The sequence below is a fragment of the Suncus etruscus genome, chromosome 9 (genome assembly GCF_024139225.1).
Source record: "Suncus etruscus isolate mSunEtr1 chromosome 9, mSunEtr1.pri.cur, whole genome shotgun sequence".
Classification (NCBI taxonomy): domain Eukaryota; kingdom Metazoa; phylum Chordata; class Mammalia; order Eulipotyphla; family Soricidae; genus Suncus; species Suncus etruscus.
Window position 1 is genome coordinate 40,485,120 of NC_064856.1, and position 27,027 is coordinate 40,512,146.

The following is a 27,027-nucleotide window of genomic DNA, read 5'->3' on the forward strand; positions in this document are numbered from 1 at the left end:
TCTGCACTCAGAAATCTCTCCTGGCAGGTTTGGGGGACCATATGGGATGCTAGAAATTGAACCCAAGTTGGCTGTATGTAAGGCAAATGCCCACTGCTGTACTATTGCTCCAGCGCCAGATGAGAGTGATTCCTATTCTCAATGATTTTGTGCTTTCTGGAGTTGAAAGGGTTTTTTTTTTATACCATAATAGTATAGGAGAAAGAGATGAGCATTCATGTCAAGGGACTCCTTAAATTGTTGAATAGTAGTACAATCCAGATAGAATGAGATGGTTTCTGATGAGCAACTTGTCTAATTTTAAAAGGCTATCAAGAATAAGATGAAAATAAGCATAACAAGTGGCTTATTAAATGAAAATTACTCTCAAAGTGCTACCCTTTTCTTCTCAAGAAGGCAAGCAATAGCCTTGTGTTCAGGAAGAAATTGTAAACAAAAGGATCTTGAAATATCAGTAAATTCATACTTACTTTATTATTATAAAATTAGGAAATTTCCTATTAAGTTAGGTACATTATTTTATGTAATTTTTTACCAAAAGACTAGTCTAGGACACGGGTCTCAAACTCAATTTACCTGGGGGCCGCAGGAGGCAAAGTCGGGGTGAGGCAGGGCCACATAAGGGATTTCACAAAAAAATAGTCCTCAAACGTCATTATTAACAGTTTTAAGTATTTCTTCTGAACATGAATAGAACATTGAGTGAAGATCATGAACAGTTCTTCTGAACATGGCATCTTTTGCCTATTCCTTGCTGCCAGAGACTTGACAGCGCTTCTTCTCACAAATCTGAACCACATTTGGCTTTAGAGAGGAAGCAGTTGAGACCCTCAGTATGTCTGAAAGATGATCATCATTAAGTCTAGACCTGTACTTTGACTTATTGAAGTTCAATATGGAGAATAACTTCTCAGACAAATATGTGCTCCCAAAAAGGCACATGGTGCGCTTGAACATTCGAGATAGCTCAGGGAAGCTGGGGGGCAATTCTCTCAAAAATTGTCCATGCATGTCTGCTTTTCCAATAATCTCCCTGAACTTGGCTTTGAGATCAGAGTTGCACTGCAGGTCAATGAGCTCCTTTTGAAGCACAGGAGGGGCATCTTTCACATAAAAGGAAAAGGGGTCCACAAAAATTTGGAAAGTGGCTCTGTGCTTTCTGAAGTCTGCAAATCTGTGATCAAATTTATTCTCTACCTTAAAAATAGCATTAACATATTTCTCACCATGGAATGATATGCCTGCATCCACAAGTTCCTTGCATGCTGGGAAATGGTAAAGGTTTGTCTGAGAGAGCTGGGATTTTCATAACACAAGTTTTATAGAGAATGCTCTCATGTTGTCATAGGCAGCACTGATAAGCTGCCCCGGGCCTTGTAACATCTTGTTTAGTACATTCAGCTTATGTGTGATGTCAACAAGAAAAGCTAAGTCCATGAGCCATTTGTGATCACTAACTCAGAAACAGCATTCCCATCCTTCTCCATGAAACCTTTCACTTCTTCTCTCAACTCAAAAAATCTTATCAGGACATTTCCCCTGCTGAGCTAACGTACCTCAATGAAATAGAGCACATCTCCATATTCTGACTTCATTTTCTCTAAAAAAGCACAGAACCTCCTGTGCTATAAGCCCCTGGATCTGATTTGGTTGATGCATTTCACAACAACAGATATCACATTGTCACATGGCAGGCATTTACTGCAAAGGGCCTGCTGATTGATAATGCAGTAAAGAGCAATGGCCTTCTCTACACCCTCCTCTTCAAGTTTTTTTTTTTTTTGAACAAGTGCCACAAGTCCATTTTTCCTCCCTGTCATCAATGGCGCTCCATCGGTTATTATTCCAACAAACCTCTTCCATGGCAAACCTGCATTCTCAATGGCATCATACAGATGCCGAAATATCTCATTAGCGGTGGTCTGGCCGTGCATTGGAATTATTGTGAGCAGCTCCTCTGACAATTCAGAATTGCAATCAACACCACTGACATAAATTGTGAGCTACGCAGTGTCTGTTATATCTGTGCCCTTGTTAAGAGCAACTGAGTATGCATACATCAAAACATTTGGCTTTCTCACACAGTTGATGATAAATGTCAGTTGACATGTCAGAAATGTGCTCTGCCACAGTGTTGGCAGAAAGGCTGATTTTGCTAAACTGACCTTTCTTTTCCAGACAGATAATGCTTGCAGCCTGTAACATGCATTTATTAACAAACTCTCCTTCTGTGAATGGTTTCCCTGCCTTAGCAATCATCTCACTAACACGTAACTAGCTTCTACTCATGCAACATTCTCTTTGGTTGCTTCCTTGAAGAAATCTTGTTGCCTCATTAGACATGCTTTAAGACTGGCAATCTGCTTGGCTCTTTCACTTTCTTGATATTTTGCATGTTTAGTTGAATATTGGTGTTTCAAGTTGTATTCCTTCTGCACTGCAACTTTCTCTGAGCAAATAAGACGTGGGGATGCCCCTGTGCACAACAAAGAAATACTGCATCTCCCACTCTTCCTGAAATCGTCTGTGCTCGCCATCAATCTTTCTCTTCACTGCAGGCTTTGATGAAGGTATGACAAAATCTAATTCTGTAATAAACTTCTCTCCCTTCTCACCCTTAGGCCTCTGATAATGCAAGGGACAGTGGGCAGGAGCAGCGGAAATGACGTCTGTGCTAGGCGCAAAGTATTCGCGATTATTCGCTTACCGAATATTCGCAATAAAAAAATAGCATTAGTGAGAAAAAAATCGCAAAAAATCGCATTAAACATTTGCATACCCCGAATGGAACTGCTCAGGGTATGCGAATGTTTAATGCAATTTTTTTCTTACGAATGCGATTTTTATTGCGATTATTTAGTAAGCAAATAATCGCAAATACTGCAATAATCGAAGGCCAGCAGTGGGCCACAAAATGTTGTACGGAGGGCTGCAAATGGCCCTCGAGTTTGTGACCCCCTGGTCTAGGATGATAGATATCTTTCTATTAAAACAAAATCATATAGCCGCATGCTCAAATTTTCTCCAGTTTTGTTTTCTCCACTATATTTTTCAGTGTAAGAGGCTGGATAACAAGTTCAAGTACTGTATCTGACAGTCAATTTTTTTAGATCTCAGCTCTCAATAATTTACATATTATGGCTGCTTATTTACTTCTTTCTTTCATTGTTGTAATTTTTTCTTTTGGGTCACATCCAGAAATGCTCACTTGTTACTCCAGACTTTATAATCAGAAATTACTCTTGACAGAGTAGGAGAATTCAAACTATTCTTTTTGTTTGTAGAAAAGTTACATATATACTAGAAAAAGAAACCTTATTCTAGGAATAATTGACCTGGGTTATAATCATTACTTTATCATTTTATAGTTACATGACCTTCAAACTACTGCTAACAACCTACGGATCTCATTTCTCTTCATATCTAGAAATTGAAATTTTAACACTTGCCTTCCAGGGATGTTTAAATAATTATGTGTAATTTGGCATATTTGTTGACATATTCATAGCAAGTGATCAATAAATGGTAGCTGCAGCTGTATGATTAAAACTATTCTTCAGCTAGAAGAAATGGTTTTATATAATCTCAAACCTATTTCTCATAGTGGCAAGAAACTGCAGATGCTTCTAGACTTGTATGAGAGAATATAATTAAGACAAAAAAGCAACAACATTGTTTTCATTTTAGCTATTCAAGTTTAGGAAACCATTTCCTTCAAATCTCTTAAAATCCTGATTAATCTTCTCCTTGAAATCATGAACAAGAACAAAGAAAGCAAATGCAAATTTTGTGCTAACAACAAACTTAGCACCTTAAGTTTTAGTTCATTAACCATTCATCTTTTGCTCATTTTTGATGGGAAAGGAAATGATAGAATGTTCTGTACCTAGAAAGATTTATTTCTTTCAGGTTGGAATTTTTTTTTTTCTGGAACACTGAGCTTTGAACTCGTCCTAATAATACCACTTTTCAGTTGATAACACTATCACATCATTTCACTTTAATGAACTTGTTTTACCACTACACTGCTCTTTTATTATTCAGAAAATTAAGAAAATTATGTGTATCAGTATTTTCTTTTTTATATAATTTTTTTTATTTAAACACCTTGATTACATACATGATTGTGTTTGGGTTTCAGTCATGTAAAGAACACCACCCATCACCAGTGCAACATTCCCATCACCAATGTCCCAAATCTCCCTCCTCCCCACCTGACCCCTGCCTGTACTCTAAACAGGCTCTCCATTTCCCTCATACATTCTCAATATTAGGACAGTTCAAAATGTAGTTATTTCTCTAACTAAACTCATCACTCTTTGTGGTGAGCTTCCTGAGGTGAGCTAGAACTTCCAGCTCTTTTCTCTTTTGTGTCTGAATATTATTATTGCAAGAATGTCTTTCATTTTTCTTAAAACCCATAGATGAGTGAGACCATTCTGCATTTTTCTCTCTCTCTCTGACTTATTTCACTCAGCATAATAGATTCCGTGTACATCCATGTATAGGAAAATTTCATGACTTCATCTGTTCTGACAGCTGCATAATATTCCATTGTGTATATGTACCACAGTTTCTTTAGCCATTCGTCTGTTGAAGGGCATGTATCAGTATTTTCAAGCACAAAAATTAAAAAAAGAAGTTATTTTAAATAGATTTTAATGTGCAATTGTCATAGAGTTTTGTCTTGATCTTGATTGTATTCCTATTTACATTTCTTGCTAATTCTCTGACCATGAGAAAAGTATAAGGTATTAAGTCATTTTTGTATCTTATTATTGGTATCCTGATTCTTACCATATAGGATTGTTAGCACAAATGCAATCTTATGCTCAGAGTACCTTTTAAATATTCATACATGGTATATATTCTATTATTAGTGATGATGCTTGACACTTGACCTGGACTTGGTTGGGGTTTGAGGTGACACACCTCAAAACAAGTTTAGCAATGATATGGAATTCTTGCTTTCAATTAAAATTATTTATTTTTTTTTATTTTAGTTTTTTGGGAACACATAGCTGTGCACAGGAGTTACTCTTGGTGCTGTACTCAAAAATCCTTTCTGGCAGGCTCGGGAGACCATATGGGATGCTCAGGATCCAACCTGAGTCTATCCCAGGTTGGCTGCGTGCAAGGAAAACTCCCTACCAGCTGTGCTATGACTCTGGCCCTAAAATTATTTATACTTTGTTGAGTGTCTATGTAATTATAGTACATAACTTTTAAATGTTAGCCTGTCAAAGTTATATTTGGAATGTTGAATGTTGAAGATAAGAATGAAGATGATAGATAAGGCTTGTAGTATAGACTGATGTGTTAGATAAGTGTTTAGAGTAATTAGTACAAGTTTCTCTCACCTCAGTTCTATACACAGAACGATGTTGATCAGGGAACAGACAAAAGAAGAGATGAGTGAACTTGAAAGTCTTGTCCTAAATATCACGCCTTATCTACAACAAAAGTGAGGATCTAAGTTTATGCATGTTGCATAAAGCATTATTGAATATACAAAAATATAAAAGAAATGATCTAAATAAGATGGAAATTAAAACAGATTTCAGATATTTCTGTAGTAGAAAGAAATCTGCTTGATTTTTTAGATGGGTTCAATAGAGTATAAGGGATAAAATACTTATATTGTTCTTTAAACAAGACTTGAAATAGTTATAAAGGTGTGTCATTAAACTCATGCTTCTAACCACTTTGTCACACTGCCACTCAATGTAAAATTGAGAAAATAAACAAAGATTTGTCATAATCTTTTATTTTCATGCTATGTTTTAAATATGATCTAATATGTGAAATTTTTGGTCAGGTAAAAGGAATGATTATTAAAACATCACTTCTCAACTTTGTTTTTCAATGACCTCTTAAAAGGATTTAGTACTATTTTATCTACCCACTTATTCCATTAAATGGGGTTATTAAAATTAATCGTGACTACAATTACTTGCTGAATTAAATATGGGAAATGTGGAAAAAATATTCTAATCCAAGATTTCCCATATTTAATACAGCAAGTAATTAGAGTCATGTTGTGAGACAATGGTAAGGAGGATGTAAATTTAAATACATTTGATTACTCTTGTTTTTGAGATGCTTAAAACTTGTAGGGATAATTTGTGTCCATGCATTATTATAAAGTCCACTATATTGAACAAGTTCAAAAATATCATGCTAAATATTGTCTATAAATCTCTCCTTCAGTCCTCAATACATTTATTTATTAAATGTCTTTATTTCATTCAATCCATTATTTTTGTTGTTGTGTTAGTGATATACTAAAATGACTTGTGGTGCTTCTAAATAGTTTGCTTACAATATTCATCAGGGATGAAGTGCTTGCTTAAAATTACCTGGGTATTGTAAACAGCAGAGTTTACCATAGAGATCACACTCAAGCATGTGGAATGGTATTAGGAATAAAATTAGCAGCTTTTCTAGATTCACCTACTTGGTGGTTACTTCACTACTGAGATAGTCCTGGTCCCACCCAATATAATTTTGTCCTATAAAATTGCATCCCACCCAGTTACATTTGTAATTTATTCATCAAATAGCTTTTGGTACAAAATGAGAACTAAATAGATATCTATTTATTGAATTAAGTAAATACAAAAACAAAAAACTATGGGACAGGAACATTTGTCTATTTAAATGAAAATTTGAAATGTAAAACAACAACAAAAAAAGCTGAATTGTGAAATATTTTATTAAAATTCTATGTCTCCAAAGAGAAATGATCATTCTGCTATAATAGAATTTGTCATTTCTGTTAATCTGTAAACCTGTTTTTTTTTTTTTTTTTTTTTTTTTTGGAAATCACATAAATCTCACAAGTCAGATTATGGCTTTTAGTAACTCAGAAGGTTTTTTAGTCTTTGATTAATTTAGAAAATAACTATTCTAAACCAACCATTTACCAGAAAAATAAGAGCATATAAAATTTAGACTGAAGTAAAGACTGATTACAATTCAGGGCTTCCTCTTTCAAATTTAAGGTGTTACAGCCTTTAAATGCCAAGATTACTTCAAAAGGACCTTGTGTGTTTGAGAGTGTGTGTGTGCATGTTTTGTGTGTGTGCATGCCAGATTGTCATATAAGAGCAATACCATTTATACTTGTTTTTCTGTGGTTCTGTGCAAAGCATTATTTAAGCTGTTTCTGTTTACCTTTTTTGATAATATCTTTCTCAGTTTGTGACCATTTTCTCTCTGTCCTCTCTCTTCTAATTTTTTTCCTTTCTCTATCCTCAATTACTCATTCTCTTTATTTCCATTTTATTTATTTGTGAATCAAAAACTTAATGTTAGGGCCCGGAGAGATAGCACAGCGGCATTTGCCTTGCAAGCAGCCGATCCAGGACCTAAGGTGGTTGGTTCGAATCCTGGTGTCCCATATGGTCCCCCGTGCCTGCCAGGAGCTGTTTCTGAGCAGACAGCCAGGAATAACCCCTGAGCACAGCCGGGTGTGGCCCAAAAACCAAAAACCAAAAACAAACAAACAAACAAAAAAAATTAATGTTATCAGGGTGATCTGATCATATATATGTGGAAGATATAGTACTGTTGAAATCTGGCATCTGCAAACCATGTATCTTATCCCCTCTACTACTTTTTACAACTATCCTTTATATAAATTTATTTTTATAAAATTATATTTAATTTTCTCTAATACGAAATTTAGTACAGAAGTTTTAACATGTTTATATTTAAAATTTCTCATGCTACTGTGATGTAAGTGACAACCTGAAACAAAATCAATAGAAAATCTATAACAGGAATAAACAAAAAACTAATAATGTGTTTTATTTCTTATGTGTTTCATTTTACATATTATAATCCCAAGACAATGGTCAAAAACTTTAACCCCTCCACTTTAAAACAATCAACTTTAAATATTTAGATCAAAGGGACAGATAATAGTACAGCAGGTACACTTGTCTTCCATGAAGCAGACCTAGATTCATTCCCTGGCACCCCATATAGGCCTCTAAGCCCAACCAGGAAATACTAAACAGATAACTAATAATAAGTATCTATAAATAAGTATTAGAAGTATAAATTTATTAAATTAATGTCAAAAGACTTAAAGTGGCTTTCTGAATAAAGATGGGAAAAAGGGAAAAAAGAGTGATAAAAGAGAAATGAAAGGAGGGAGAAAAAAGAAGAGAAGAAAGAAATTAAAATATGGAAGTGAAAGACAGTAGAGCATGGAGAAAGGAAAAATGGAAGGAAGGTTGAAAGGAAGAAAGGAAAGAAGGAAGGAAGGAAGGAAGGAAGGAAGGAAGGAAGGAAGGAAGGAAGGAAGGAAGGAAGGAAGGAAGGAAGGAAGGAAGGAAGGAAGGAAGGAAGGAAGGAAGGAAATCAGGAGCTCTCAAAATTTTTAAAAAGGGGGTAGTTCATTGTCCTTTGGACAGTTGGAGGGCTGACGATAATATAAAAAAAAACCATGAACAAATTATATGCCTGCACATATATTATTTTGAAGTAAAAACAACAACAAAACAAAACATTGGTGGCTAAACACCCAGCAAATCAAAAAATGTCCTTACGGGCCTCATGTGGCCTGCAGGCCATAGTTTAGGACACCTAGTACATTTTGGCTATTTGTAAGACACTCAATTTATATATAAGTACATAAATAGGCTTAAAATGAAATTCTGGAAACATACTTATTACAAATGATAATCAAAAGCATATAGAGGGGCCGAGAGATAGCATGGAGGTAAGGCGTTTGCCTCTCATGCAGAAGGTTGGTGGTTCGAATCCTGGTGTCCCATATGGTCCCCTGAGCCTGCCAGGAACGATTTCTGAGCATAGAGCCAGGAATACCTCCTGAGTGCTGCCAGGTGTGACCCAAAAACCAAAAAAAAAAAAAAAAAAAAAAGAAAATGGATATTTTCATACTTATATATCAGACCAGACCATATATAATGTGCAAAATATTTTGAAAAAAAGCAAAAATATAAAATGTCTCATAATAAATCAATAAATTCAGGAAGAAGTTATAAAATATTTATATATAGATATAAATAGTATAACTATAAGAGATAAAGACATTTATATATGTACTCTAAAAATAAATCCATTTAATTAATGAAACAAACATCCATAGAACCAAAAATTACAATAAGCATGATAGCATGCCATCCCCATTGACTCATTTTTAATGAGTGAGTTGATATCTATACAGCATGTCTATAAAGAAATAGCACACAAAATGTAGACTGAAAGGGCTTGACTCTATAAGCATATACAGTTTCTATCAAATTTTGAAGAATTTTTATTTTTATCAAGTATGCAAGAAGTTTATTTAACAAGCCTGGAAAATAACCATAATGGATATATTTCTGCTAGAAATATTTCTGCCAATATGTATGGAAAGAACTATGACTAGAAAGCAATAACAATATTACTGGAAAGTTAAAAATAGTTGGAAATAAATTAACACATTCTTGAACAATCAGTAGATCAAAGAAAAAGGAACATTAAAAATATTTATGTAACTAAAATAATTTGAAAATTAAGTACAATCCTTGCAAACATAACTTGATACTTTATGTTAAATTATTCAATGACTTACCATTGGCAATATTATGTAGTTCTAGTCATTTATATTTATGACTCTGTATATATAATTATAATATTTATCTTCAAAGTTCCAGTGTCACTTCACCAGCAGGAAGAGTTCTCCTGTCTTATTCTTTTCTTCACCTCCTTCTCTCCAGTAGCTATTTCAATTTTAACTAAATAGTTTTGTTGTTTCATTAAGTGTTGCACCCTAATGAGGAATTTTTATATTTCAAGAGGATTGTCAGAAGATCCTCTAAGATGCTATCTCCTTAGTCTGGATTGCTGATTCAAAAACTCCAGAGGAATATTTCACCAGTAGGCCCACTGGGAAGTTTTTCCCCTAGTGTGGATGGCTGGACAAAATTCCTGAGAAATATCTAACAATGAGATTCGTGTTATGGTACTGATATTATGCCTCCTTTACAACAAAGTTCTAATTGGCCTATAGATTATTCTTCCTTCTTCTGTGTGATTTATAGCAAAATCTTTTACTTCCTAGCATAAGAAATTTTACAGGCAAATATAGCCTTGATTAAATTTCTCTTTACCTAAAAATATCTCAGCATCAAAATAAAGACACTTAGAAACAACTTTTTTTTTCTGTTCTTTAAAATGTCCTTACAGTTTTTTCTTCTTGTGACATCTCTCAAATGACCTTGAGTGCTCGTTAACTTTTACCTCAGAATTTACATTGAAAGAGGTTTGGCCAGGGTGTAGATTTGGGCTGTTGAACTTTTACCAGAAAAAAGAATTGCATCTTTTTTTAGATATAGTTTGTCTCCTTCATTTTGTCCTTTAAACAATGAAAACTCTCCCTTAGAAATAGGAACTTGATAGAGAAATTCCACTTCTCACTAATCCGCTATTTTAATCTGAGTCTAGCCTGCCAGGACTGCTTTGAGATGTTAAAATTAACCTTCTCCTTAGGACTTTTACTTAATATTAGATATAGTTAGGTCTGCTTACCAACCTAGCCAGGTGAATTATTTTGTAAATCAAACAATGTTACTGTTAATATTTTGTTTCCTAGAAAATATTTGTGATTTTTGAGCATTCTTTTATACCTGTGATTAGAAATATACCTCATTTTAAACACCTAGGTTGGACATTAAAGGTAAAACATGATGTTTATTTCACATGCATTGTGTGGTCTTTCTCTTCTTCATATTTTTCTATTTATGTCACCCACTCTCTTCAAGGGAACTCAAATAAATTCTCTAACAAAACCGGATCCAAAAGCTAGCCCATTGCAATTAAGTTTATTTTATTTAATAATTCATGTTTCAGAAATAGAAAAATAAGCAATAGTTAAGATAATTTGAAACACAAAATAATTCTTATCAGCTTTAAAATATTTTGAGAAATCAGAATAAATATCAATAAACAAAACGGGATGGCAAAATTTGATATGTAAGTGAATAAATTGTAACCCTTGTTCATAGTTGTTGAGGTATAAGTTGCTATAAAATAATGTGGATTTATAATAAAAGTGAAAAATAAAATTACCATACAGTTCTACTTTAATACTTTGAAATCTAATTTCAGAATATTTGAATTGATGTATTTACTGAAACACTATTTTAATGGTCTAGACATACAAATATCCTAAATATTCATCAATAGGTAAAATAGATGGAAGATGTGACATATTAGATAATGGAATATTAGTCACCAATTTAAAAATAACTAGAATTTCTGTCAATGCTACAATATGGTCGAATTTCATGTAAACTACGCTAGATTAAATTAGCTAGTACCAGAAAAACTAAGACTACACAATTTTCATGTGTGAGTAATAAATTCTTACAAGTCAATGTATATTCATTATTACTAAAGAGTAGGAGGATAAGAAATAAGGCTTTGTTCATTTAAATAGAATTTTAGTTATAGATCAAAAGGTTGCAACAATCCAATGTAGAACACTGGGCTTATAGTTATTAATGCTATAATATGCACTTAAACAGTTTAATATGGAAATATCAGAATATACACACCTGTATATTACAATATACAATATATATGTATATCGGTTTTTTGTTTTGGGACCACACCCAGTAATGCTCAGGAGTTACTCCTGGCTATGCACTCAGAAATCACTCCTGGCTTGGGGGACCATATAGGAAACTGGGGATGAAACCATGGTCTGTCCTAGGTCAGTCACGTGCAAGGCAAATGCCCTACCACTGCACTACCACTCCCCAGATTATATTTTTAAAACTAATTTAAAACAAAAACTCAAAAAGATACTGCTTATGGATAATGCTCTTTTTAAAATATTCTGAGTGGTTACTATAAAAGAGGAGTCAGGTTCATCATTATACATTTTATTTTTCAGTGTTGAGCCCTGGGACCTAAAACAGAAAACCATGTGTTCTAACATTGATCCAAATACTTGACCATTACTACATACTTTTAATATAATAGAAATCACAATGATAGAGATTATAACAGCTGAACGAAATGTAAATTTAATGACAATGTAACATTTAATTGTCCCTTTATAGTCTTGCGTTGATTGTCTTTTGGCTTGTGGACTCACTCCCCAGTTTTTTCCATCTAGTTAAAAAGGGAGAATCACTTGAAAGAAAAGAACAGCTGCCAGGAAGCACAGCTTTTATGAATGAATATATTGCTAAAATAAACAGAAGCTGATTCAGTTTTTCTAGTATTATAAGACCACTAACAAATCTCAAAAAGTAAGTTGGATGCTAGGAATAGACTGAGAAAATAGGGTTCATGCCTCACATGTGTAATGTCCTGGGCCCAACCCACAGCACCTACATACACACACAAAAATAAAAATTAACTAATGTACCACTTAGTCTTATTGAATATTTCATTAAAATTATGATGCTAAAAGGATATTTCTGACTGTATTTTTTAATTTTTGGTAGCACATTTTACAATGTTGTTATATACATAAAACATAAACTTTTCCAGTATCACTCCCTACACCACAGAACCTAGTTCCTTCATTGTCCTAGTCCCTATTTTATTTTACCCACCTGTACTTTATTTTCACACCATTGCAAGCTTCCTACTGAAGAACATTTCTGAGGGACTAAGGTAGTCAGCATCGCACGCTCTAGCTCTATTCATATAACACCAAATTGCATGATTTCATCTTTATTTATAGCCAATTAGTATTCTATTTTATATATGTACCTGATTTTCATTATTTAGCCATCTGGATACTTGAATTGTTTCCAGGTTTCGTCTATTGAAAATAGTACTTGAAAAACCATTGGAGTGAAAATATATTTTCTGAATAGAATTTTTGGGCCCTCAGAGTACATGCCAAGAAGTGGAATGATGGGTCATATCAAATCTCAATACCTAGTTGTTTTTTTTAAAAAGTATTCATAATTGTTTTCTAAAAATGTTGAATCAGTCAGTATTCAAAACAGTGGAAGATTTCCCCATATACATGCCAATAATTGTTGCTTTTAATTTTTGTAATGTATGCCATATCATCACTACCTACGAGTTAATGTTTGATGCTTTTGATTTTCATTTAACTGATAATAGGTAATGTAGGTAATTTTTCATACATTTCAATATATGTATATTCCTTTTGGGTATCTATCTTCATCCAATTTTTGAGTTTCTTTTATTTCTTTTGTCTTTTCTTCTTTTTCTTTCTTTCTTTCTGTCTTTCTTTCTTTCTTCCTTTCTTTCATTATTCCTTTCTGTTCTTTATTTCTTTTTTCATTTCTTCTTTCTCTTTTTTATTGTAACTTAATCTGAAAATGTGAGAGAAAGATGTGTGTGTTCAAAAATAACAGAGACTTGAAGAGCAAGAAGGATTGTTTATTTTTCTTGTTAAATTCTACCCATATATCTTGGATATTAATACTTTCTCAGATAAGTTGTGGGAAAATATTTTATATTAGTCTTTATGGTGTCATTATTCTGATTCTTGTTTGTTTTGTGGTGAAGAAGATTCTTAGTTTGATATTTTTCCATTTTTTTAATCATTGCTTTTATTTGCTTCGTAAACAGCATTGACTCATTGAATATACCTCAATGTCATGAAGCATTATACATCTGTTTCTCTAAAAGTAATATATATATAGCCAGTACTGGTGTTGAGGTCATTAATAATTTTTATTTGACTTTTGTGCATGTAAGAAGAATTAATATGACTTATGAATTCAAATCTGATACTAATCCTCAGCATATTTAACACCACTTAACACAAATCCACAGCAAACATCGTACTAAATGGAGGAAAAAAATTAATCTTTCCTCTAATATCAGGCAAAAAACAAGTTTTCCTCTCTAACTGTTCCTAACAAGTCCTTGCATTAGTGATTAATCAAGAAATATATAGTAAGAAGCATACATATTGACAAAGAAGTCAAACTGTCACTATTTGTGGATGGCATGATAATATACTTAGAAAACTCTAAAAATGCTACAACAAAGCCCTTAGAAACAATAATTTCATATATTAAAGTGGTAGACTATGATCCATACACAAACAATGAAATTTGAGAGGGAGAATTTAAAACAGCAGTCCTGTTCAGAACTGTGTATTAAGTACCCAGAAATAAGTGAAACTGACAACATGAAACATTTATACAAATAGGCAATTACAAAAAACAAGCAATAGAAATTAATAAGACATGTAAATGGAAGCACATCACCTGTTATTGACTGAATTGAACTATATCATTATATTATTATTATTATTATTATTATTATTATTATTGTTGTTGTTGTTATTTTGGATTTTGGGCCACACCCGGCAGTGCTCAGGGATACTCCTGGCTCTCTGTTCAGAAATAGCTCCTGGCAGGCATGGGGGACCATATGAGATACCGGGATTCAAACCACCATTGGTCCTAGTCAGCTGCTTGCAAGGCAAAAGCTTTACCGCTGTGCTAATGACAATCTTGCCCAAATACTGCTCAATTTCAATGCAATGCTGGGGGAAGCAAAAAAAATAATTGCAGTGTCTATAAAAATGTATGTGTTTAAATGCATAGATATAATGTTGCTTATATATGTAAGGAGTAAAAAATCCTCCAGAATAATAAAAGCTCTAATATTTCAGAGCTAAAGTTATCAAAACAATGCGATAATGAAATAAGACTCCTATACAAATGGAATAGAATTGAGTACCATGAGTTAGATCAGATATATGGACATAAAATCTTTGACAAAGAATCAGCAAAAATAAAATCAAGCAATGAAAGCTTTTTTAATAAATGAGTTTCAGAAAGCTGTTCTGTCATATGTTAAAAAATTAAATTAGACTAACATCATGCACAAAATTGATTCAAAATTGATTAAAGATCTCAATATTATATTTTTAACTGTAAAATTTCTTTAAATTGGAAAAATTAATCAATATGTATAGAAGGTACACTGCAGACCGGAATGTGTATATTGATATTTGCTGATTAAAAAGCAATTTTATCTCTTTTTATTCTTTGAATTTTTACAAATATTTAACAGTTACTTTATTTCTGATTTAGAAGATATATAATTTTTTTCAAAGAGACTATTTTCTTCCCTAATGGCAAATGATTATGTTATGTGTTAGAAAAAGGACACAAACAGCAATAGTATCAGCTATGTTTCATATAGTCATCTTTGTGTAAAATAGAAGTACAAGTGCAAAATTAGTGTTTAATGGGAGGCAACAGAACCTATTATAAAGGGAAGAACTTTCTAGATAATTTATTTCTGGACTGTATTTTAGTGGAACTTTGGCAATCAGAAAAGAATCCAAAATATCTGATAAAGAGAAGTTTGGGGAGGGCACTCTGAATAGAAGAACAGCAAGATTTGTTCTGGAGCTGTGTTGAAAGTGAATCCACTAATAGGCTGGATTGTCTATTTACTTGGTAAAGCTTATAGGAGGATTCAGAAGGATAAGTAAAAAAAAAATTCACCAGTGAAGTTAAGAGAGGGAAACTGAGATAACAATGTACTCAAAGTAAATACTAAGCACAGCTATTCAAAGCCTCTGTATCTGGGGGATAGAATAAGGGTGTAAAGCTTTGTTGGGTATGGTGATAGCATAAGAGACTGGGACAAAAAAAAATATAGGTTAAGGACTATGAATACCACTGCAAAAATTGTGCTGGGTCCCAGAAGAATGAGATTTTTTTTTGTTAGATCAAATCAGAGTATCAAAGTCAGGTATCAAACATTCACAATTTATACATTAGTTTGGTATTTAAAAATAAATTGGAGTGGGGTCAGAGAGATAGCACAGTGGTAAGGCATTTGCCTTGCATGCAGAAGGACAGTGGTTCGAATCCAGGCATCCCATATGGCCCCCAACCCTGCCACGGGCGATTTCTGAGCGTAGAACCAGGAGTAACCCTTGAGCACTGGTGGGTGTGACCCAAAAAACTAAATAAATAAATAAATAAATAGGAGTAAAAGTAGATGTCAGTGATCAGTTAAGGCATTTCAAAGTTTGCATAAAGTCATTGGCTTATACTTAAGTGGTTGTCATGGTGATTAAAAATAGTTTGATAAAGTTATTTTTAAACTATCAAGTAAATATTTTAAACTATCAAGTAAATTACAGAGGTGTGTTGGAATGGTGTACTCTATATATCTTCACAAAAATATTGCTATTAGATTAATATTAAAGTGTGAAAACATATATTTCTTTTAGTAGAGTAGCTCACAACAGTGTACCTCTGAAATATGTAGGCTGTCAGCACATTGCTAATATGCAAATTATAAAATATTATTACTATTTTGGAGGTGTGGCATATATAACTTTGATTAGGTCTTACTCTTGAGTTTTCACTCAGGGGATCACTACTGGTAGGTTCAGGAACCGGACCGGATGAGAGTGAGTCAAGCCATCTGTGCCTCATATCCTATCCTGAACACTTTTGTCATGGTTCCTTCTTTTGTATTAATTTTTGGGACACACCCAGATTGCTCTAGGAAAATTTATAACTCTGTGCTCAAGAGGGTCCCTCTCATTGCTCAAGGGACTCAATGTGATATCAGTCTATAATAAGTTTTCAGAATTGCAAGGCAAGCCCTTTGATTCCTTAAACTCTCCATAAACATCTTGTTAGATATATTATGCTTCCATATTAATTCATGTTTTTGCCTTATAAGATTTATGGCTAAATTAAGTATCTTGAAAGAATTTTAAAGCCTAAACATTTCAAATTATCTTGGTTCTTATATTAAAATACAAATCAGTTTTTATCTGGAGATTGTTTTAATAACAGATTAATAGGTGTAGATATATAATGTAGTAGGATTTATATCATTTGTAAAGTTTTAAGTCACAGTAAAATAATGTGTATACTTTTTGCAACACTACTTATTATCTTGTGGTAACTACATAAAAATTCCTAGTATCTTGTTATTGCTTAGCAGGCTTGTATTATTTTTATCATCTATACAATTATTTTTAAGCAGTTATTCCATAGCAAGTATTTAGTTCTTTTGTATTTAATGTGTTCATTTTCCATATGCAATGAATGTGTAAAGGAAATTTTAAAAAAATTTGTTTTTGGACCTCATCTGATTGTTCTTAGAGCTTAGTCCTGGCTCTGAGGTATCAATCAGGGAGCTCTCCTGGTGGAACTGAAGGATCATAAGGAATTCTATGGATAAAACCCTGGTTTACTATATCCAAGGCAAATACACCATCTGGTGTACTAGCTCTCTAGCAACTAAAATAAATTTTATCTATAAAAATTCTGCATACTTTTAGATCAGCACATTGTATTTAATAATTAATCTTTGACATGTATTTTTAAACAAATCAAACCAAAATAATATATCTAAATCCCTGCTTTAAAACTAATGATTTTTCTATGGATTCAGGCCAGGTGAGATGGAGGTCAGGAAGATATATCTCATGAAAACATTGCCCCTGTGTTCCATCTGCTCATGTTAAAACACAGTGATAAGTAGGATGGGTTGTATACACCAGTAATTCTTATTTGGCCACAATTTCATTGCAACTCATAGCCATAACAATTGTCCAATTACAGTTGATCAAATTGAATTATCTTTAATTAGTGGGTCTGTCTCGGAGTACAGTGGGCTAGTTGAACAAATTTATCTGTTTAAGAGATCTGTATTGAGACATGGAAAGCCAAATGTCTTGTCATGTTTGAAAATAAAAAAGCAAATTGAAAGAAGAAGGCAAGACAGGAGACTAGAATTATTTTACATATAGTTAAACTGAAAGAATAATGCCAATATAATTTTCTAATAAACTTAATGATAGTTTAATATAATCCTTAAAATATTTGTAGGAAAAGACCAGTATCAGTGTAACGTATAATAATTATTTATCTTATCTTTGTTGGCATGACATAGTCAATTTTTTAAAATAGAAATATATTGTACTTGAATAGGGAAGAAATAGCTCATTCCAAGCAACTCATTTATAATATTTAACTGTGAAGATTTATATTATCTTTAAGTAGTGCCCAGTCTAAAAATTTTCTGTCTTGCTGAAAAGTTCACACATATTACTAAAAAAGGTGGTGTAACAAACAAAACAAAACAAAACAAAACAAAAAACAACCCTGGGATATGGCAATGAGAAGGTATGGAGCCAGTGGTTGTTCCCATGACAATATGCTTCAAGAGTGGAGAAACCCTGAATCTCTTAGGCCACGGGAATTTCCTTCCTTTCCCAATACTTGCTGTGCCTATACAAAAAATAATAAATAAATAAAAAGGTGGGGTAACACAAACCCTGCCACTGTAGCACTTTTTCTGGTGTTGTTTTGTTTTATTTTTTGTTTGTTTTTTTTTGATATTATTTTCCTTCTCCTTTTTCTTCCACTTTTTTCTTTCTTTTCCACTTTTGTGGATATTATTCGGTGATTTTTTTTTTTTTTTAGTAATTGATACCAAATTTTTTCTCCTTTTCCTTAACCTTTTTACCTCCAACAGAATAGCATAATTTGAATCATTCAGCCTCATAAATTGAGGGGGGAAAAGAATGATACCAGGACTAGTCATATGAACATGTAGTGTAAATAAAAAAATGACCAGGTTGGAACACCAAACAGAATAGATATCCAACCTATAACAAGCTGTAAGGTGGAAACCATTTGCAGTAGGATTCTGGGGGGTAAAGGAGGGAGATGTGGGAGACATGCTGGGAACAAGAGTGGAGGGAGGATAACATTGGTGGTGGGAATGCCCTTCATTCGTTGTCACTATGCATCGTAAATAATTCTGTGTAAATGAACTTCAGTCACAATAAAAAAATAAATAAAAAATAAAGATAATAAAAACAATATATTTTAAAAATTTCTAAAAAAAGGTGATGTAGTCTCACAAATTTGCTTCTGTATAAAATGATTCTTTATTTCAAAGTCAGATAGGATAATAATATATGCATTCTTCAAAAGTATCAGTGATATCTGACAATATCTGCCTGAAAAACAAGAGAAACAGTTGTAATTTTAAATAGAAGTGGAAAGATCCAAGCATTATTCCCAAACATGTTTATCCAGTATGAATATGAATCTTCACAATATCTAAAGTCTTTCTGTACAACTCTGCACCATGTGTTATCAGACAAAGATGAAATTCTGCAGGATGTTTTTTGACCTGAATGTTCTTTCAGGCATTGTTTCTTAACTGCAGGCACAAAGAGGGCAGAGATGAAAAGCAGAAACAAAACACAAACTCAAAGAAATTGTAAGAGTAAAACAAAATTCCTTTTCACCTTTTCATAAGTGGAATAGCACACGATTATTTCAATTTTACTGTTTTATATAATAATCTTAACTTCTTTATTCTATTTACAGAAAAATTAATCATTTGTATTTTAATTTTTCGTACTACTTTAAGTCTCCATTTTGGTGGGGAAATGACCTTAATACCTAAAGACTAGTACTAAGGATATGATTAATCAATAGTAAATGTTTCAAGAACAAAGTTGATTTAAATATCATTTTCCAAGAAGTATCCATCAAATGATTTTTTTTTGGGGGGGACACAACCTGTGACACTCAGGGTTTACTCCTAGCTATACACTCAGAAATCACTCCTGGCTTGGGGGAACATATGGGACACTGGGGAATTGAATCACAGTCAGTCCTAGGTTAGCACGCACAAGGCAGACGCCTTACCACTTGCACCACAGCTCACTCCCCATCAAATGATTTTAATTTTAATTTTTCTTCTATATTACATATACCAAATCCTCACATATCTATCCAAAAATATGTATCTCTCTTGAGTCTATGTACTAGTTAGCCAGTAGGCTTTGTAAATGGGGAGAAATGATCAATGGCAGACAGAGGACTGCACTTTGATTAAAGATAGACTATAAGGGCCCAGAGAGATAGCACAGCGGCGTTTGCCTTGTAAGAAGCCGATCCAGGACCAAAGGTGGTTGGTTCGAATCCCGGTGTCCCATATGGTCCCCCGTGCTTGCCAGGAGCTATTTCTGAGCAGACAGCCAGGAGTAACCCCTGTGCACCACCGGTGTGACCCAAAAACCAAAACCAAAACCAAAAACCAAAGATAGATTATAGACTGCACTTAATATTTTGAGTTTGGATTTTTTTTTATCGTTTAGTTTTTGGGCCATACATGGTGGTGCTCAGGGATTACTCCTGGCTCAGTCTTCAGAAATCACTTCTGGTAGATGTGGGGGCCCATATGGGATGCCAGGGATTGAACTTGGGTCAACCATATGCAAAGCCAATGCCCTACCCACTGTGCTATCACTCCATACCCAAGGGCTGTACTTTGTAAAGACATTAAATGACTACTCTAAAGCCCCTAGCATGGAAGATATAAAAGGTACCATGTAAAATAAATAAATAAATAAATAAATAAATAAATAAATAAATAAATAAATAAATAAATAAATAAAAGGTGCCATGTAAAGGCATACACTAAGGAATAGCCTTTCATTTGGGGAGATTTTATATCTAATAGCGATTTATCCAGGATTCAGTGGAAGTGTAAGATATATTATAATCTTCACCTTTCACATTAGCATGTCTATTCATCATAAGTGAGGCATTAGATAGAGCCCAATACCTAATAAGTGCACTCAGCATTAGGTTCAGTGGCATAGTTGAAATAGATCTCAACATCTATAGTTATAATACCATGAGATATGCATTCAGACTGCCCTAATGCCTACTCTTAGTGCATAGTAATGTTTCACTCCTGTGCAGATATAATTTACCATGATATAATATGTCATGAGATTATCACCTTTTATTGAGAATTTTTAGATGAGAGTATGTTTAATTTGTGCCAAAATTATATTTTGGGGCATAAGTGAAAAAAGACAATATTTGACAATATATGGACATTTTTAAATGTTAAAGATTCAAATAAATAAAATGAAATTTCTATATGCTATTAAAAGTAGCCTTATCCCTTTACTTAAAATGCCTGTATGGCTTCAGTAACCACAGTTAAATTTTAGATCAATCATGTTCTCCTTGGAAGCAATTGCTTTAAATTGCATAGGTTTCACTCAGTTTTTTGTGGAAGAATTGGAAAACTGTCTTGGAAACCATAATACTGATTGGCAGCATTACACACATCTTTTACTTTAAAATGCAGGCTCTTTCTGTGGTTAATATCTTTGTTGTGGTAAATATATTAAAGAAATACCTAGAATAATTTGGAATAAAGAAAATTGGTTTTTTTAGTGAGGCAATCCATCTATTTTGGATCTGGAATATTACTTTATTCTTAATCATAGAGAATTAATCATTTGTAACAAAAGAAATATATATATATATATATTTATATTTGACTTTGATATAGTATTACAAATAAAACTTATTAATATAACAGCCAATTACAGATAAAACTTACAGAAATAAAACAAAATTTTAAAGGGCTCTAGTTCATGTTCTCACTAATTTTTATAGATGAATGGATGTACTTTAGAGTTGATATTGACTTTCTGATTTAGTAACCATGTGACTTGGTATGTGTCCTGGCAAATATCTTCATAGATAAGTGGTTGCTATAAATGTTGGAAATGGTTTTAATGCAAGTCAAATCCCCTATCATTTTAAATTGCTCATGTTATATTATTTCAGCTTATAAGTTTCTTCTGTCAGAAATGGTCCTGTTAGTTTTATAGTTGTCTTTTTTTTTCTTTTCTCTGAGGTCTATACTTTGTGTGGTATTCAGCTAAGAGAAAAAATATATTTTTTATAAAAGTCAGAATGTCAAATAGCATAGAATATTCCATCCCCCAAATGGTTTGTAACACAGTGTAGAGTCTTTATCCCAGCTGTGTAGAGCATTGATTGCTTCTGCCTAGAGCAGGGATACTGTCAAGTTGCTCCGTGAGTTGAGTCATCTATTGACAAAGAGCTACCAGCCCGCAGATAATGCTGTGCGGAGCTGCTCTTGGCTGCTCCCACGATGCACTGCTTATAGCAGCTGTCAAAGATACTGAAGGCTCCACAGGAGCAGAAAAAGATTTTTACAACTGCCTGGAAGAAAGGGGTGTGAGAGAGGAAGCGTTCCTGCGCAAAGCTGCCCACAGGAGAAAGTAAGAATCAGGACAGTATGAATGCATACCTCACCAAACAGCACAGTTGCTGCCGTGGGTCTGAAGGTCTGGATGGTGGAGCAAGTGCACCAACACTCATCAGGGATGCCCACTGCGCTTGTGGCTGGCAAAAGAATGCTCAAGGGCTTGGGTATGCTTCTCAGAGCATGCCCTCTGCAGGACCTGGGGGCCCAGGTTCCAACAGGACCAAACTGGCCACCTTGTGGGACAGTGTTCGCAAAAGCCCCCACAAGATGAGCACCAAGAGCAAAGGGACTTGTGGAGAGCATTGTGCCTGCCCACATGGTTGGTTCAGCCCAACACAGGTGAGTGTAAGTCTTCTTTTTGAGTACCAGAAGAAACTGCTAGAGAGTAAGTTATGTGAGCTGAGCATGATTAGAAAACTTTTCTGTGTACTTCTTGCTTTGTGGTATGCCTGTTTGGAAATGAAGGGCCTGGAAACTAGTCCTGTGTACAGGAGTGAGTTTATGGGTTTACACTTATGGGTGACTTATGAGAGTCCAGAGATGCTGTGTTCAGTGGATTAGGGTGCCTTTCTCTCAAGTTCAACTTCTCTAGTTTCTCAGTTGGTTTTGCTGTTCTGAATTACTCGTTTAGCCACACCTTTAGTTATTAATAACTTTCAGTTATTGCTAACTTTTCTGTTCTGGCTATGCCCGTGTATTTAGGTAAGAAAGAACTTAAGCAGTTACTTTCAGCCTTAAAGAATAAGATGAAGGGACTTTTATTTCTTCAAATATGAGAAATAATTTTGTTCATAATACTGCATCCATTTTCAGTAATGAAGAAGGAAATATATCTATACTAAATAACCCATTTACAAAGAAAATTCATCTTTTGGAATAGATCAGAGGATTATTGCACTTATAATAGCACAATGAACCAATTCACTTACTCATAGAAAAGCAATAAGTTTGATTTATCAAAAATGGCACCTATATTATAATACATTTCTGAATTAGATGTGCAGATTTTCTACATGCAAGCCCTAACTTAGTTTTGCTCCAAATTATTAGCATCTTATCAGAAATTAAATTGAATTGCTTTTTGCTTCATCCATCTGGAGGGAGACAACTTGTTATAGTTACTGTAAAATACAAATAAAATTGATCTATAATCACTGATATAATTATATAATAATAGTTACTATACATGCATTAAAATGAATAAAGCTTAAATTTGAGAAATGTTTTTATTTCAATATCAGTTTGGCATAATTGAGAATTGAAAGTGCATCATGATTAAAATATTATTATGTGAGAGATAAAGAAGCAGTCTAATTTTAATATCAGTTTTAAAAAATATATCCGAGAGCATTATTTACTACTAGGCTTTAATGTTATAGCTATACATTGGGCATATGTATAATGGTTAGTGCATTCATATTGTACATCTTGGTATTATAATCTAATTAAAGATAGACTGTGACTTTGGTAGAAAATTTCACAATTCAAAATGAAGGTGGACATCAGGAAACTTGGTTTTCTTTTAAAGTCAACACAAATCTAGATGAAAAAGTCTCTGCAGTTTCAAAGCATCTATAAATTATTTAAAAATACATGTGTTTTACTTCTCTTATAGTGATGATAAATTTTCAAAGGTCATATAGGCAGACATACTTTCATCTATTTTATATTTTTAGTATAAAATATGAAAATTCCCTACTGTCACATTTATTTTTAATAAGACACAATTGATATATATTTCATAAATGATAATTTTCTCTAATCTCTAAGACTTTATTAGAATAAGCAGGTTTTCTAAGTCTTGATACACTTTTTATCAACTATAAAAATGGTTTCTTTTTATACTTTTTAAAATCAACTTCCTACATATTTAAAATTGCAGCCATCTATTGAATGTTCTTAAGTATTCTGGTACCCTCTACAGTAAGAGTTAGAGAACCAGTGACATATGAGAACGTTGTAAATTGAGGGAGCCACATCTCCCATTTAATAGTTTTCTATATATTTTTCTATTAGTCAAATGCACTTTATTATTAGCTAAAAAGAACAGTGAACCCAGATATTAAAAATTAAAACTGCATAATTTTTGGTGTCTTCATTATTGTAACACTTTTTGTCATTTGATTTCCATTATTTAATAGTTCAATCCTATAAAAGTACTTCCATAGTTGATTAAATCTTTCTTCGGAGATTTCATTTACCTCTCAACTATTTTATCTTGTTTATGTATATACATATATGTATAACACATGTGCCTATATATCTCTAAATCTAACTACTTTCATGTATGACTATATTTATATATATATATACATATGCATGTATGCATAGACTTGCACAACTGAGATTAAAGTTCTATATTCTTTTCTTACCTAGAAATTTATTGCACTGTTCTTCAAGGAATATTTCAATCTTTATAAGTAATATTTCATTTACTTTGGGATAGTGTTGAAGAATTGGCCTACATATAAATATTTGTGTATATACATATTCATATATTACAAATTTTAATGTGTAAGATATACATATGTGCTTAAGTGACACATATCTATATATATTATCACAAATGCAGTAGCACATGTACATCTCTATCTGTGCAAATGTTATTTATAAATGTTTATAAAACCTGAATATATTTTGAGAACTTTATGCTCTTTTTACTCCCTTAATTAATGATTCCATTATATATTATCCTCGAAACAATAGTTGAAGGTAAATGATGCTTAACATTAGAATCCTTCTTAAAGTAGAGGGAAAGTGCTTTATCTTAGTTTACTACTCATGGGAGAGAATCTGCCTGAGGTCTGGTAAATGTCTGGGAGCTGGGTTTCTGCACTTGCAGATATTTGCTATATAACGTAGAAATCAGCACTGTGATTTCCGGCTGCTATAATAGAGGGCTATGGTAATGACTTGACTTCCTCCCAAGGCTCTTTGCCAAACTCCTGTTATTTGAGGTGCTGTGTACTAACAGGACTCTGTCATTATGTTGCGCTTCAGCAAGAATGAAAAATAGCTTCTGCCCCTTCTCAGACAAGTTTTTATTTCAGTTGGATCTGGAAAATTAATATGACCATAATAATAGGTAAGAAAATGAAAAATTATAGATTCTAGAAATGAGTCCTAGGATGCATATTTAGGATAATAAAACTAACTTCAGGAACAAGAAACATGTTCATCATTGCCTATGTAGCAATTCTTCCCAGTGCAGACTGACTCATAGGATTGAGGGGGAGCAGCACAGAACAGAGGAAACTCTTATGCCAGTGTCCTAAGAATTTATTCTTTCTTTTTCATTAGTTTATTTAATTGTAATTTCCTGAATGCCTTTCAAATGACCCTGCCAGGCTCTGTGGATATCATAGTAAACAACGTAGATTCACTACTAGCACAATGGACTTTACTGCCTGCAGTGGTTTATAGGGAAAATTATATCATCAAACATTACAAAATGTAAGTGTAACGCAGCTCCACAGTGTTGTAAATCCCACAATAAACAGAATGAAGAACCGCAGACAAATAAGAGAGCAAGAAATTAAAATTATTTTGAGTGTCAGAGTACAGTAGTAAGGAGTTTGCCTTTCATACAACTAATCTGTGCAAAATGTCCAGGATATTAAAATTCAACCAGGAGTGATTCTTGAGCACAAAGTCAGTAAAAAACCCAATCATTATTGGGTATGCCCCATCAAGCAAACAAATATATATTTTTGTACCACATCTCATTAGATTTAATATTTTGTAAAAGAAGCTTAAGAATAGCACCTAACTCAGAAGTGTGAGAAATGATTACTATACACATTAATTAAATTAGTACAGGATTGCATCTGGTGATGGTTTAATAAATATTTGTGATATGAATAATAAAGTGAATGAATGATATGTTCACAATAAAAATAGAATATTGTTATCTTATTTGTTAATTTATTACAGTTATTGCCTGGGACATGAAGAGATGAATATTAATATCTTTAAAAGCAGTGATATTTGAATTGATTTAATTGTTCTAGAAAAAATATATACATATACAAATACAAGAAATATATTTTGGGGCAAAATTACACAGATGAAATTGATAAAAACATCCTGATGACTGTTTAAATTTCAATTTGCACAGGATACTGAGCATTGGAAGACAAGTTTATCAACATTTGAAAGTTGAGCTTTGGGGCTTTCTTAGTCACAATGAGTGGAACTTAGTCATTGAGCCTGATGACAGCTCCCCTGAATTTCATCTTAGAGTCACTGCAGACTTAGAGATTGCTCTGTTAGTCTTGATAGCTAAGGCTAATTGATCATTGAGTCTCGTAAGTCTCAGTTTCTCTTTCTAAGAAAAAGAATATTTTCTAAAATAACTTATCTCTGAATCTTGCTGTGTTATCTTGATAATTTATATCCTTCACTAGTGAGAAGCACTGTGGAAGCACTTATGTCTTTGATACATACAATCCTAAATTTAAGTTTACTATATTTCTGTGAGTTCACTTGCTTAACTTTTTTAGGATTTATTTATCTTCCAATAAAAGTTAGGAGGATAATAAAATAATATCCTCTTAAGGTAATAATTATAACACTTAGAATTATTATCAGTAATTATTTAATAAATGAGTTTGTTATTGTGAATGATATTAAAATTATATTTTAATTAAAATAATTTATTCATCAAAGTGCTTGTCAGTAATATGATCTTTTATTAGAAGTTATAGTTTATTTACTGAATTTTTTGATGTCTTATGATGAAGGTTCATCCAGGCAACTGTCCAGAAGCATTTGGCACAATACCACATGATGATGAGGTGACATTTTGTCCTTCAGGGTTTTCTGAGATTAAAAATGGTGTGTGCGCATGCACGCAAACATAAATATAGATATACACACATATACATACACAATTAAACTGAAACCACATAAAATAAGATTCTATTGATGAAGTAGCATCCCCTAAAGCCTGTACTC

General features: G+C 33.1%; 1 protein-coding gene across 15 annotated transcripts in view; it reads left to right on the top strand.

The window, feature by feature from the left end:
* DLG2 (discs large MAGUK scaffold protein 2) overlaps positions 1 to 27,027 on the top strand; it is a 2,242,830-nt gene that overhangs the window by 1,403,076 nt on the left and 812,727 nt on the right. For 3 of the 15 annotated variants that reach the window (XM_049780024.1, XM_049780028.1, XM_049780031.1), the window contains exon 1: positions 21,983 to 22,410. The exons of 9 other annotated variants lie outside the window; for them this stretch is intronic. In XM_049780024.1, the coding sequence (XP_049635981.1) occupies positions 22,102 to 22,410 (309 nt within the window). In that variant the 5' untranslated portion in view covers positions 21,983 to 22,101. Of the gene's footprint in view, positions 1 to 21,979; positions 22,411 to 27,027 lie in introns of those variants that run through there. 3 more of the 15 variants (XM_049780025.1, XM_049780030.1, XM_049780020.1) reach the window with 2 other exon arrangements.